At 34.9% G+C, this 13,903-nt stretch overlaps 2 protein-coding genes and 1 long non-coding RNA gene across 6 annotated transcripts; 2 read left to right on the plus strand and 1 right to left on the minus strand.

Moving 5' to 3' along the window:
- Positions 1-360: 360 nt before the first annotated feature.
- LOC102611363 (tropinone reductase homolog At5g06060-like) lies at positions 361-2,228 on the plus strand. The gene is made up of 5 exons (XM_006493494.4): positions 361-624; positions 729-936; positions 1,018-1,234; positions 1,345-1,457; positions 1,889-2,228. Exons 1-5 carry the CDS (start codon positions 536-538, stop codon positions 2,090-2,092), a joined length of 831 nt encoding a protein of 276 aa, XP_006493557.1. The 5' UTR covers positions 361-535; the 3' UTR covers positions 2,093-2,228.
- A 1,985-nt stretch (positions 2,229-4,213) lies between these two features.
- LOC102611172 (uncharacterized) lies at positions 4,214-7,331 on the minus strand. Of its 2 annotated transcripts, none has more exons than XR_008055616.1 (4): positions 6,007-7,331; positions 5,750-5,926; positions 4,847-5,557; positions 4,214-4,689 (listed from the first exon to the last, which is right to left on the minus strand). It is a non-coding gene; the product is annotated as an uncharacterized LOC102611172 (long non-coding RNA). The 2 variants fall into 2 exon arrangements; XR_372460.4 differs by having other exon boundaries at positions 4,215-4,685.
- A 143-nt stretch (positions 7,332-7,474) lies between these two features.
- Positions 7,475-12,570, plus strand: LOC102612342 (uncharacterized). 3 transcript variants are annotated; one of them, XM_052443063.1, is made up of 6 exons: positions 7,475-7,631; positions 8,007-9,466; positions 9,623-9,695; positions 10,400-10,594; positions 11,816-11,939; positions 12,058-12,570. In XM_052443063.1, the coding sequence occupies exons 1-4, from the start codon at positions 7,524-7,526 to the stop codon at positions 10,562-10,564; spliced, it is 1,806 nt and encodes a 601-aa protein (XP_052299023.1). In that variant the 5' UTR covers positions 7,475-7,523; the 3' UTR covers positions 10,565-10,594; positions 11,816-11,939; positions 12,058-12,570. The 3 variants fall into 3 exon arrangements, with proteins under 3 accessions (XP_052299023.1, XP_052299022.1, XP_052299024.1); XM_052443062.1 differs by having other exon boundaries at positions 11,819-11,939; XM_052443064.1 differs by having other exon boundaries at positions 7,518-7,631; positions 7,991-9,466; positions 11,819-11,939.
- The last annotated feature ends 1,333 nt before the right edge of the window (positions 12,571-13,903 follow it).

Here is a 13,903-nt window from a genome sequence, read left to right on the forward strand (position 1 = left end):
AAGTATTAAAAATATAGTAACATACCAATAGAAAAATGTACAGATTGCAAAGAAATTGGAAAATATGAACGGATGATGAATTGTGATTTATGAAACAGTGAAGGTGAATTGATGAAGAATGAAGAATCGGGAAGAGTTTAGAAATATTTTTGTTTTTTCTAATGATGAATGGTACTTTATAATTAACAATTGATGATATTTTCGTAATTAATAATTAATGACATTTTCGTAATTTTAATCAAACTAACTGAATTTTTTTTTTCTTATACCGGGCTGCTAACAGATCCGCCCCTGCTATTTTTGATCACTTTAGTCGGTGAACAGTACTGGAACCACTCATTGAGGTAACCACAAGCATTACTAAAGAGTGGTCCCCAACCACTGACGCATTGGCAATCGGGCGTTGGTCCAAACCTCGGCGTGGTTGTGAAATGAACAGCTTATGTTTCGGTGTTTTTGATAAGGTGGCTTTTGTGGTCCTCAAAAAGAAGCAACAAATACTTGTAAAGGCTTTCAGCAAAATTTGAAGACAAGCATGGGAGAACAAGAGCTCATTCGTAGAAACAAAAGATGGTCTCTCAATGGAATGACTGCTTTAGTCACTGGAGGAACCCGAGGCATAGGGTAAGTTTTACTCTCTTTTTCTTTCTGTCTGTTTGATTTTTTTTTTTTTCCCAAGCATATTTGGATCTGAACTTATTTGCTGGAAATTCATTGATTGTGATTAGGCATGCTACTGTAGAAGAATTAGCAAGATTTGGAGCAATTGTTCACACATGTTCACGTAATCAAATTGAGCTCGATGCACGTTTACATGAATGGAAAAACAAAGGGTTCAAAGTAACGGGGTCAGTATGTGACCTGTCATCCCGCGAACAGCGTGAGAAGCTAATAGAGACTGTCACCTCCATCTTTCAGGGGAAGCTCAACATTCTTGTAAGCCTAGCTTCCAAGCTCCTGCAAAACAATTAGTTTTACATATCAGATATGAGTTTATGTGATTAACATTTTCTTTAGATAAACAATGCTGCAATAGCTTTCGTAAAACCAACGGTGGATATTACAGCTGAGGACATGTCAACTGTAAGCAGCACAAATTTCGAGTCTGTTTTTCATCTGTCTCAACTAGCACATCCTCTGTTTAAAGCATCAGGGAATGGAAGTATCGTATTTATTTCCTCTGTTGGGGGCGTTAGAGGAATACCTTCTGTTTCTCTGTATGGTGCATACAAAGGTGCGAATCGGTTTTATTTCTTCTTCTCGAAAATTCTGTAAGATTCCAACTTCCAAGAAATATGAATGCATATATCTGCTAATAAAATCTGTCATACACTTTACTTGCAGGAGCCATGAATCAACTAACGAAGAATTTGGCATGCGAGTGGGCAAAGGATAACATCCGTACTAATACAGTTGCACCCTGGGTTATTAAAACCTCAATGATCAAACCTTTTGAGGTATTATCTGTTGGCATCAAGGGAAGACAGTAAAATGAAGAAAAAAACACATTTTGCTAATTTGCCATTCCTTCTAATTCAACTGTGCTGTACTTCTTCTAGAGCATGTAAATAACAACTTAAATACTTTACCATGAGAGCATGTTGAAACAAAAATACAACATCTAGCATGCAGCAGGTAAACTGAAAAGTGTCACTGTCATGAAAAAGAATAAATAAACAAATAACTAAAGCTTGTATCCGTGTAAGGTTATGCTATCCATAATGCCTGAAGTGTGTTCCAGAGCGTCAAAAAATAGTTGCTGCAGCACACAATTCCTTTTCTGGGCACAAGTTTTTCTCAACCTTATATACCTAGTGTTGGATTTCATCGTATCTACAATTATGTATTTTTCTTACGGGTGAAACTGATTGATTCCATCTTTTCTCAGGAAGGTCCTGAAGGAAGTGAATTTCTGGATGGAATAGCACGTCAAACACCCATCGGTCGAGCTGGAGAGCCTGATGAGGTTTCTTCATTGGTGGCATTCCTTTGCCTTCCAGCTGCTTCATATATCACAGGGCAGATTATTTGTGTCGATGGAGGGGTGACTGTGACTGTGAATGTGAATGGATTGCGCTCAACTGGAAATTAGACAAATCCTCTTTGTTCTAGCCGGTATTTCCAGTCAGTCAAGGTTTCTTTTTTCTTTTCTTTTCTTTTCTTTTTTTTAGAGTGCCAGAAGCTGTACTGAAATCTTTCTTGTATAATAAAGTTGTGTCTTTTAATCATGATAGTTTTAATTATGAAGCCAATGCAGCGTACAATTTCATCTTCCAAAAACCCAATTAGTCAAGTCACCAAAGAAATATTATTTTGTATTAAATGGCTATTCAAAGTTTGAAAAGGGTAACAGGTTGAATTTACAGTGACTTTACTTGCAATCCAAGTTTCCTTATAGTTTAAGTCTGTGTGGCAAAGTAAAATGTTTCCGAATAAATACCACTAACTGTTACTTATATGATAAGACGAAAATAGCAGCAGCCAGCAGTTCAACAAAATTGGAAAAACATGTGAAGATGCAAAAAGCAAAGGTGGTCTCTACAGGGTAGCCCTTGTTACCGATGGAACCAGAGGCATCGGGGTAATAAGATGATTAATGTCTGAAAAGAAGAGGATAAAATCTGAGTTGTATTTATAATAGGCTTGATCTGGGATACTTGCGTGCTGTAGATTTTTTATTATAACATACATATTAGTGCTACAAAATAATGTCCAAGATACTCCTAATTAAGCATACCAAAAAGTAACCATCAATTTGTGCACTTACTACATGTATTTTCAAGGGAAAATAACACTTAATATTTGGTCTAGCAAAATTTTTTACCGCTTGGGTTATTTATAAATTTTAATATCTTATTTTGTCAATTTTGTTAAAAGGTTAATGAAAACAAGAATATTTTGTTATTTGGTAAACAATGGCAAAACAAGTAAGCCTTTATTAAATTAAAAGAAAGAGTACAACGAATCAGATTGGACAAAATTAACCTTATTTCTTAAGCATAAGCTAAGGTCCAGTAAAAAGCAATCGTCAAAAGCAAAACTAAGAAAAGGATCATGCAGAAACAAGTCAAAACCAATATATCTTTATTTTAGGGGCGGCAAAACAAATAAACAAATGGAATTCAAATCAAACCATAAATAAATTGGCTCAAAAGTCTGTTGATTTTGATTTGATTTATTTATTAAATGAATATTTGGTTCAATTCGTTTAATTCCTTTAGTAGAATTAAGAAACGAATCGAACATAAATTTATTTACTACTCATGTATTTTATAACGAATCGAGTTGACAATGAAATCGTTTATAAAAATATAATTACTGAACAAAAATTAAGTAGAATATAATGTAAAAAGATCATGAATTTAACATCTTACAAAATACAAATTTTATAATTTACAATTACTATATTAGCCTTCAAACTTCAAAATTTTTTCGTACATATTTAAGGATAAATAAGTTTAATTGAACGAATAATAAATGAATGGATCGTATTTGATTTGTTTATAACCTATTTATTAAATGAATTCTAAACAAATAAGTGAATCAATCTCCTCAAACTTGGATTTGATTCGTTTAATTAACAAATCGAATCAAATTCATTTGTTTATTAAACGAATCAATTTTTTCAAATTCAAACCCAATTAATTCGTATCGAATAGAATCAAATAGGTGAATCTTGACTCAGATTGCCACCCCTTCAGCACAAATGAATTAAAATTACTCTCGTAAATCAACCGTCAACATAATGAAAAAAGAATAATTTTTACGAGTAAATATGACTTTTTGACATATGCACTGATTTAAAATGATTATCCACACATTACTTTTTGCAACAAACAATATATAGAATTATATTCTAGGAAATAAGCCAACCCCACCTTTAAAAGCTTCCAAACAATCGATAAGTACTCATGTTCATGCAGCGAGCTTGCAAAAATTTGCTATTTATAATTATATATGTGTTAGAACATTGTATTGAATATTTAGGGTGTGTTTGTGATTGAGATTAAATAATTGTAACTTTTAAGTTACAACATTAAAGTGTTTGGTAAACACTAATTGCTGTAACTTATAAATTATGTTAATATAATTTTTTACTTGTATAATAAAAATTATATTATATCTTTAATAATTTTATCAAAATTATTATTTAAAATTTATATTTATTATATATTATTAATTTTTGTTTCATAGTTACAGTTTTTTTTTCCACATCAGTTGTAACTTAAAAGTTACAGCACCTCACTTCCAAATAAGACCTTAATTACCTATAGTGTTTGAACCATACTAATATTCTCAATGTAATAAATATATTTTGTTGTAGTTTGAAGAACTTCAACTAATGTAGTCAGTGTATACCACTCAACCAACGAGTGATTTGCCCGGCTCTTTACTCTTTAGTAGTATTCTTAACTCTGTTTCTTGATTATCTTTTGCTTGATGAGGCTGGTTTTTATGCTTTTCTTGTTTTCTTAGTACAGACATAACCTGATCACGTAGTTGCCGCTGACTCTTCAGCTGAAAATATAGATAGGCAGCATAAGCCACAAGCATGATATAGCTACTAAATCTTGAGAGGGCCAATTCAGACTTCCCAAAATGCAGCTCGGTGTGTGTAGCATGGAGAACAGCAGGGAACAATAAACCCATTACTGCCATCAGCAATCCAGAGTTCACTGAAGCAACTGCCTATCAATAAAATTAGAGCAGTTTTAACCTCTCTGTTGACAAACTTATAAATGGACATAAGATAAACAAACTTAGTAATGGACATAAAGAGTTAAAGAACAACAAAGAATTTTTCCCTTGGTTTAAGATATCAAATGTGATCAAAATGCTAACAGACCTTACTAAACACTTGCTCCCTCTATGCATTCACAAGTCCCCCATAGAAGAAAGCAGAGCCTAGCACCAGCAGCATGTTTGATAAAATAGAACCGAGTAATGATTGTTGAACTACACGCATCATGTGCCCTTTTTATGCTAAATTTGATATTATCAATTCTGTTAAATTTCTGAAAGTAGTATTTAGTAGACCTCCAACTGCAAATGGCATTAAGAGGATATTTTATCATTGAGTAATCCCGGTAAACGAATTGATGCTCAAACATATTTTTCACCTAATTTTTTTTTTTTTTTTGAGAGAAACAAACATAAAAGCTTGTCGTGAATTTGGAAGCTTGAAGAACAGAGGAGCTTGGTGGGTGGAAGAAATAAAAAACTTATGGAAATGATGTCAAACTGAAACTTCATTATCGACAATAAAAGAGCCTGTAGGTCCTGTAAAGAAAGCCAGCTGCCTACATTAAATTAAGCACAAGCTGCAAATTAGGTACTAATGAAATCATTTATCCTTTCAATATTGATACAATCGAATGGAAGCATAACCAAATTTTGGTATATTCCAATGTCATAATCTAGAGTCTGAAAATTCATATAAATGAAATTTCATATGGAGAACCATACAGATAAAATGCAAAGGAAACTTGCTCAGTTACAAAACCAAGACGCTCAGCTAGAGGAATGATCCCCAACATTCTCAGAAGAAAACCCAACCCTGAAAATTCACACAAGGAAATCAAAATCAACAGTAAAAGGAAATGTAATTTTCACAAGCTTCTTGAACGAACAAACACATTGGCAACAAAAACAAACAGAAACTCTCATGAGCACCAGAAGTTTTAACGACAACAATTGCTACGGGGCCAAAAATTATCAATATGTTTAGTTTTGTAGAGAATACAAAAACCTTGATGATCTCAATGGCCCCATTACAACTCCTGGTCACATATGCATTTTGACCGCTGCTAACATCTAAACTGCCATTGGACAACTTAAATGAAGGTTTCTTAACCGCCATTGAACCTGGATTCACTAGGCTCTAGTGTTCCATCTCAAGCAATGCTCTGTATTCCAATGATCCCATCTACATAACAAAAAATACCCTTTTGTGAAAAATCAAGAGACCTTCAAAATTCATTGTAAATGAAAGCAAAGAAAACAAACCTCAACTATGGATTGATTTGAGCTAACAATGGTTTCTCATCAATGTTGCTTCTGCTATTATCCATTTTATTGTAGACCAAAAGCTCCATATTACTCCTCGATCTTGTACTCCACAGACATCCCATGTACAAATATAAAACTAATGTTAAATTCCCACATGAAATATGCGCCAGATATTTAAACCCATCAAAGTGATGCAGCTAGGGAAGCTTCCAAGAAAGTGGAAAACTTTTTTACGTTAAAGTATTTGAGTTAGAAAGTCAATGGCTGGATTCTTTTCTCATAGGTGCCTAAAGGAAGAAATTTGTTATTAGGCACTAATGGTTTGATGTAGGGCAATTGAATTGCATTGAAAGCAACGAGAAAACATAAATGAGAAAATTAAGGAATTTAACAATAGCCATTCGACTTGTGGCATTCTCGCCATCATTTGATTTGTGTGTTCATTTTCTATGAATGAAAGGAAAAAAAAATGAAAAAGAAAAAAAGTTAAATACCCTTTTCACTCCTTAAGGTGCAATTTCTCATTAATTGCTAATAATAAGGATGATCCTAACAAATGAGCTGAACTGTTTTGGCTATCCACAATTAGTTGTGATTCAAGTTGAAATTCTGAACAAATTCAAAATATCACACTTCATTGGAATTCTTCCTTTCTTTGAAGGGAAGGAAGATTGTTATATTAATCAACAAAAGCATATATATACATTACAAAATTCACACTAAACAAGCCCAATAATGTGCAGTTAATCCTGATCCTAAATATTAAATTTCCCAAATTCATTGACCATTGTGTCACAGGAACTCGATTCAGTCTTGGGGCCAATTTCAATTTCCCAAAATAACTCACCATTGCTTCATATGAACCCACCTCAGACTTGACATTCATGTAAAACGTCACCATCGGCGGCGGACTGATCGTGTACTCCGGGAACATAAACTGCAACATACCCAGAACACTCGAAGCGTCATTTAACGTGGGACTGACACCGTCAACCTCCGCCTTCATGATCTCCCAAACCGAAAATGCCGTGACGTTATCGAAGCCACCCAACTCTTTGGCCACTTCAATAAACTTCCGGTGGCTGTTTGGAGTCCAAACGAGCGGCCGCTTCTGCGTCCGTACATAAGGCGAGTAACGTCTTGTCCTCCGATCATGTAGATATAATCTGATATTTCCGAGATGAAAACGATTGACTCTTCTGTCCCCTCTCATTGCTCCGCTCAAACCCGAACCCAAACTCTTAAAAATTGACGCGTGATCCGCTGTTCTGATCTCAGTTTGATCTTAAGCTGAAAATTGAATCGATTCTGTGTCTATGCGATGTCGTTTCGGATGATCACTAAACTTGCGGTGTATTTAGAAAGTGAAAAGGGTAAACGTGCACGAAGCCCACGTCAAATGTATGCAAGCAATATTTGTCCCAGCAGCTGCTATGTATATTAAACGCAGCGTTTTGATTGTAATAAAAGTATAAAACGCGCAGCGCCACTCGGAGAATCGTAGTAGCGAGGAAATGAGAACAAAAACGCGCGGTGGCAGTACTGGAGTCCCTAAATCCGCTTCACCAAGTAGAACTTCAACAAGTCAGTCACTTCGTTTCTTCAATCACGAACATGAACTGGTATTTTCTCTCTGTCTCTTCATCTTTCTCTGTTCGCTTCTCGAGAGCTTTTCCTTCTGCTTAGTTAACCATTTCCTTTTTTGAACAAAATGGCTAACTAAAGATGCTCGCTTGCAACTGTTCATGCAAATGTGGCTTTTTTTTCTTTTATAAATGATTCAATATGATCATTTTCTTTCCGTGATTATTCTCTTTTGTTACCGTTTGCAAAATGTGTGTGTGTGTGTTTTTCAAAGATCAGGGGAAGTCTCTAAAATGATACATTGCTTTTTGAAAATAAAACATTACTTGATGATATTATATGCTAATTTTAACTTTTAATTAAGAAACTTTTAAATGACAACTTCTGAAAATTTTAGTTGGATCTTTACAAAGGATGAAGCAAATGGAGAAACATTAAGCAAAATGAATGGCGATGTAGATATGGCTTCTGCATATAATGATGATGAGATTGGTATTCACATAGAAAATCATAGTGGTTTGGGGCGGAGTGGAGATTTTATGGATGTTGATTTTTTGGAGGAAGAGCCTTGTATTAAGTGTAATAGACGTGGTGAGAACCTGTTGGTTTGTAGTCAATCTGGATGCCCAATTTCTGTACATGAAAACTGCCTGAGCTGTGGAGTTAAATTTGATGATGTGGGAAACTTTTACTGTCCCTATTGCTGGTATAAACGTGAATTGACGAGGACAAAGGAGTTGTGGAAGAAGGCTATGGAAACAAAGAAACAGTTGGCATGTTTTATTGATTCTAAAAGTTTTAGTGGTGATAAAAAGAAGGAGAATTGTAGAACAGATAAAGGAAATGAGCTGAATATGTCATCTCTTCATCAAGAGAGAAATTACAGTTATGGTGGTTGTGAGGATCGAAGGGATGATGTTCAAGTTAAGAATCTAAGTGAGGAAGTGGAGGGAGAGCTAGAGAATGATGGGGACAATACAAAGACAGCTGATTCCTGTGATAAATTTAAGAGGGCACTTGAGAATCAGAGTAACCTTCTGGCTGTTCATTCTCATACTGGGGACAAGATAAATCATGGTCGAGAGAAAACACCTGGGATTGAATCACTTGTGAATTATACTAGCAAAGAAAGGCCCAATGAGGAAAATGTCTGTGAAACTCATGAGCTTGAACTTTTAGAAGATGGAAAAGGGATACCATTGGAAGATTTAGGATGCGATGATGACAGTGGACGTGAAGACAATGTCTGTGAAACTCATGAGCTTGAACTTTTAGAAGATGGAGAAGGGATACCATTGGAAGATTTAGGATGCAATGATGACAGTGGACATGAGGAAAATGTCTGTGAAACTCATGAGCTTGAACTTTTAGAAGATGGAGAAGGGATACCATTGGAAGATTTAGGATGTGTTGATGGCAGTGGACATGAGAAGATTGCTGAAGACCAACTGCAAGAAGAGCCTTACACTGCTTGTTGTGTTGGAGAAGAATTTGTCGTTGATATTTTACTTAATTTATGGAAAGGGGATATACCTGACACTGAAAAATTGAAGGAACAAAGGCGAGAAGAAGAAGAGAATGTAGACCCCACAACATTGAGAACTGAAATGTCTGATTCTGATATAGAGCCAACGTCGATGCGCCTGAGGTGTGTTGCAGGAAGTAGTAAGAAGGCACAATCTCGGGGTGTTGATTCACCAAGAAAGTTGCGCTCATCAAAGGGTGCCAACCCAAAGAAAACAAAATCTCAGAATGTTGACTCATCAAAAAAGTTATCCCCACCAAAAGGTGCTAATTCAGAGAAAATAGCTCAGGCTCGAAATGAGAAATCAACTGCCTCCAAAAAGTCTACACAAGTTTCCGGTGGAAAATTGTGAGTAGCATGTGCAGTATATTAGAAAGTTTATACTCTCTCATAGGATTTCACGTTGGAAATATTCCAATTTGGTTGCAAAATAGGAGTTAGTTGTGGTATTTGTATATGCTTCTTATACTGATTTGGAATTTATTGTTCCATTTCACATTGCAGCACAAACTTCACATTTGCTTCTGAAAAACGTAGGAGATTACATTGGACAGCTGAAGAAGAAGAAATGCTGAAGGTATGGATTCATGGTCATTGCTACTGTTTGCTTTCAACCCAAATCACTGTGCTTGTGTTTCCAAATAATGTCCTTTGGTTTTGACATCTACTATAAATCATGATACTGATTTCACTTAATGAAATATTTGAATCTGTATGAGATTGACAATTGATTCAATTTCATTTAACGCATTGTTGAAATTATTCTGTCTCTGAAAGGGTTTTCCACCTTTACCTAATATTGTTTGATTCCTTAAAATCTTTCTTACATTTCAATTCGGTAGCTCATTTCTAGAATTTAGAAGCTTTTCCTTCACTACTGCTTTAAAATTGAATTATGAGAATATATATATATATATGTATGTATAGTAGTTTTCTGGTCCGGGATTTTAAAGTGCGGGAAAGTCCGGGAAACCTTTAAAACCGCACAGTTTTAAAGGCTTACATTTTTAAGCCTTTTAAACCATGCGGTTTTAAAGTTTTCCCAGACTTTCCCGCACTTTAAAATTCCAGACTGTAACATTTCTATATGTATGTATGTATAATGCATCTCATATTGTACATTGTTTTCATGTTTCTAAATGCAAGTAAGAGTAAGAGCTAAATTCTAAAAAGCTGAATTGTTGTTGTGATTCAATCTTAAATATTCAAGATGGATTAGTGAATTAGAATCTATTCAAGATTTAATTTGCTAGCTTGTTGATATCTACTCTCATATTGCAGGAAGGAGTGGAAAAATTTTCAACTAAAGTAAATAAAAATCTTCCTTGGAAGAAAGTTTTGGAATTTGGTTGTGATGTTTTTGATCCTACTCGTACTCCATCTGATCTCAAGGATAAATGGAGGAACATTATGTCCAGAGAGTCCTCAGCAATCAGCAGAAAGTAATTTGGTCATGTATGACTCGACATGCAAAAGGTAATATTTTAAAATCCTTAGAAGTTCAAATATGTGCTGTGCTTGCAAGTACATTCATAAATACATCTCACTCTTTCTCTCAGCTGTGTGGAAACTATTGCTTCTGAAATAGTTGGGTTGTCTTGGTTGATCAAAAGAAACTCTAGGATCTAAATTTCTATAATACATTCAGCAGGTTTTATGTTATATAAACTTTTTTTGTTTTTCGTGTTATTTAGACTGCTTCTGCCGTCACTATTTCTGTATACAGCAGCTCGTTTACTAAACTGTTTCGTTTACCCTTCTTTGTGGGATCAAGACCTTAGTTTCCTGTATATCAGACTATTTGTGTGATTATTCAATGCCATTAGTGTACGTACCCAAGATTCCTTTCCATCACCCAGTTGGATGACTTAATTAAAGGACCGATGATACTTGTTTTAGAATATTTTGAACTAAGTGGGTCAGTTAGCATGACAATTCAAATTTTCCAAATTGCACTCATATAGCCGAATTTTTGAGTTTTAATACTCACATAATAAGCCTTTTTTATGACATTTAAAGATTTTTTTTTATATTGTCTCTAATTGTCATCAGCTCGTTCTCTCTAAAATTATGTGCAAATTTCTTCTACTGTCGTGCATAAATGCTTAGGCAGACCAGCAGTATTTCGTTTCATTTTGTAGACATTTCAGCACTCCTAAAACCATCAAGGAAAGGGAAATAATGTGCAGCAGCAGTTAGATCTTTTTTCAGTATTCTTTGAATTTTTTTGCCAGTGGGCCTAAGGAATGTAAATTGCTGTCTTGTAGATGGCACGTTCTGGGTACTAACAAAGAAAACAGAGCAATTTTGGTCAGTTGAATAGTTAACTGAAGCAAAGATTTGAGTTCACATTGGAGCTCAGGAAAATGAATTTAACAAAAATATTTATGAAATAAAGTGCTTTTTCTTTTCTTTGACTTGGATGTTCAAAATCCAAATGTTGATTTTTCTTCCCTCTCAGTACTATTGACTCTCTAGTATGTAACAAAGTCATCAACCAAAATGATGAAAAAGTTTATTATTAAGTTTATTATATATAGTGAGGCATTTCTCCATTCTGATTTCTGCATGCTGCATTATCTCTTTAACTGTAATCTCTACATTAGAGGTCTGATTTTGGCCATAATCAAATAAAATTTTAAAGTAATAGACTCATTTCACTTATTTGGCATATATGGGAACATATTTGTTGTGCAGCAGAATGTTGAAGTGTCACGGAAATGCCTGTGTCTGTGCTTTGATTTTAGCCTGTAAAATCTTATCAATGAGTTCATGGCCTCTATTGATAGAAGCAAGAATCCCAAATTTGGGGCAATTCAAGGTACATATCTTTACAGCTTTATTTTTCAGATTCATGTGATGCAGTGTGCTTCCATGGCTTTTTTTTTTTTTGGCCTTTCAATATCAATTTTGTTTCTGTCTCGGACTCTGAACGACAGGAAGTTTACTCCGTCAGAGTATGACGGAACGTTTAATCCGGCAGAGCCTCACTTATATGCTGAGATCCCCTGTACCAGATGCTGGGCATTATCACCATGGTTAAAAACCAGCAAGTGAATGTTATTAAGTCATGAAGTTTTGTGTTTTCATTTCGACAATGTCTTCTTGCTTCTTCACAACCTCATTTTGGTTCAATTAAACAAATACAAAAAAATGCTTGTTACTAGCTATTATGCCCCATCTCTGCCCTCCCCTCACCTTGCAATTTCAATCATTTTAATTTATTGTATCAATTTTAACATATATATAAAATTAGTAACATGATTGCTGGCAACGGAGATTTAGATTTCATAATCAATAAATACCCTTGGTATGAAGGACCAAACATGTATGTCAAGTCATATTGTCTAGTTCCTTACCGTACCACGTTAATTACCAATTATTGGTTATTGAGATTCCTAGGCAAGGCAGATTAATATTTAGGAATAGATATTACCTCTCTTTTTAACCTTTCAAATAAAAAAAAAATAAAAGCGTTTGTTTTGGGTACAAAATGTCACGGGTTCAAATCCTGTCATCCCTACCAATTACCGCTCAGAGCAGCAGTAACGCGAGATCTTTTTTTTTTTTTTTTTCGATCGATTTCATTTTGACATTTCTTTTTGTGAGGATCGACGAATCAAATGATATTTTTGATCTAATTTATGCCTTTTCTTTTTCCTCCGAATCAAACGTTGCCTTGCTGTAGCGGTTCAATAATTATTACTTGCCATTCAATATGATTATTATTATTTTTTAAATTTTTTTACAAGCACCCTTACGTAAATTAAATTAATCCCTCCCAAGGTTGATGCGAAGGGATTTGAATCCTTTATGACAAAAGGAAAATACATAGCTTCTGGTTTTGTCTTAGGTGTGCCAGTCATCAGGAACGGTCAAATTATCATCCTGTAATTAAAGGCTATATGACTAAGCAACTAAATAATAATTAATGGCTCAAAAAATGGCCGGCAATTAGATACTTTAGCCATTTCCCACTGTCTGTTCTTGCAAGTCAAGATTTAAGTGTGCAGTGATGCCTGACCATATCAGAGTTTGGTTGTAAGTATCCAGAGTTTCCAGGTAAATAATACAATTTGTTATTCACTGGAAAAGCATAACCATAAGGCCTGTATTTAGGCTGCCTAGTTTAAGAAGTAAAAACTTTATGAGTAATCTTCAATATTTGAGGGGGGCTCTGTATGTCAGTTGCCTCAGATAAGAAACAGAGTAGCTGGTAAATCAAGGCTTCATAACTTCCATCATTGAAGACTCTAGGAAATTCGCTGCAGTCAGCCGACCAAACAAAGCGACCAATGAAAACTTACGGGAATGGGAATAAAAAAATATAGACCATAGAATCAAAGGCTATGATTCAGCAAGGAGCAAACCCTATTTGATGATAATTAATAGTTATAAACAGGGGCCTGCAACCACTTCCCACTGATTTGTCTTGCAATCCAGGTCTCCTTAGTGTACAATGCCGGCTGACGATAACAAAGTTTCTTTGTCAATTCTAGTTGCAAATATTTAAAGGTTCCAACTCACACAACAAATTGTTATTTACCTGTTAAGAGAAGAGTAGCTGCATTCACCTATACTTGGAATACACTTCGGAACTCAGAAAGCAAAGGTGGTCTCTAAAGGGTATGGCCGCCCTTGTCACTGGTGGAAACAAGAGGGATAGAGTTTATGCCCTATCTTCATTTGTTTTCTATATACACAGAAGTTAATTAAATTATTTCGAGCAACACTTCTTTTTGTTTTGCTCCTTTGTGGGTGAATTATATTATCAGACATGCTATG

Source organism: Citrus sinensis, chromosome 6 (genome assembly GCF_022201045.2).
Source record: "Citrus sinensis cultivar Valencia sweet orange chromosome 6, DVS_A1.0, whole genome shotgun sequence".
In the NCBI taxonomy this organism is placed as follows: domain Eukaryota; kingdom Viridiplantae; phylum Streptophyta; class Magnoliopsida; order Sapindales; family Rutaceae; genus Citrus; species Citrus sinensis.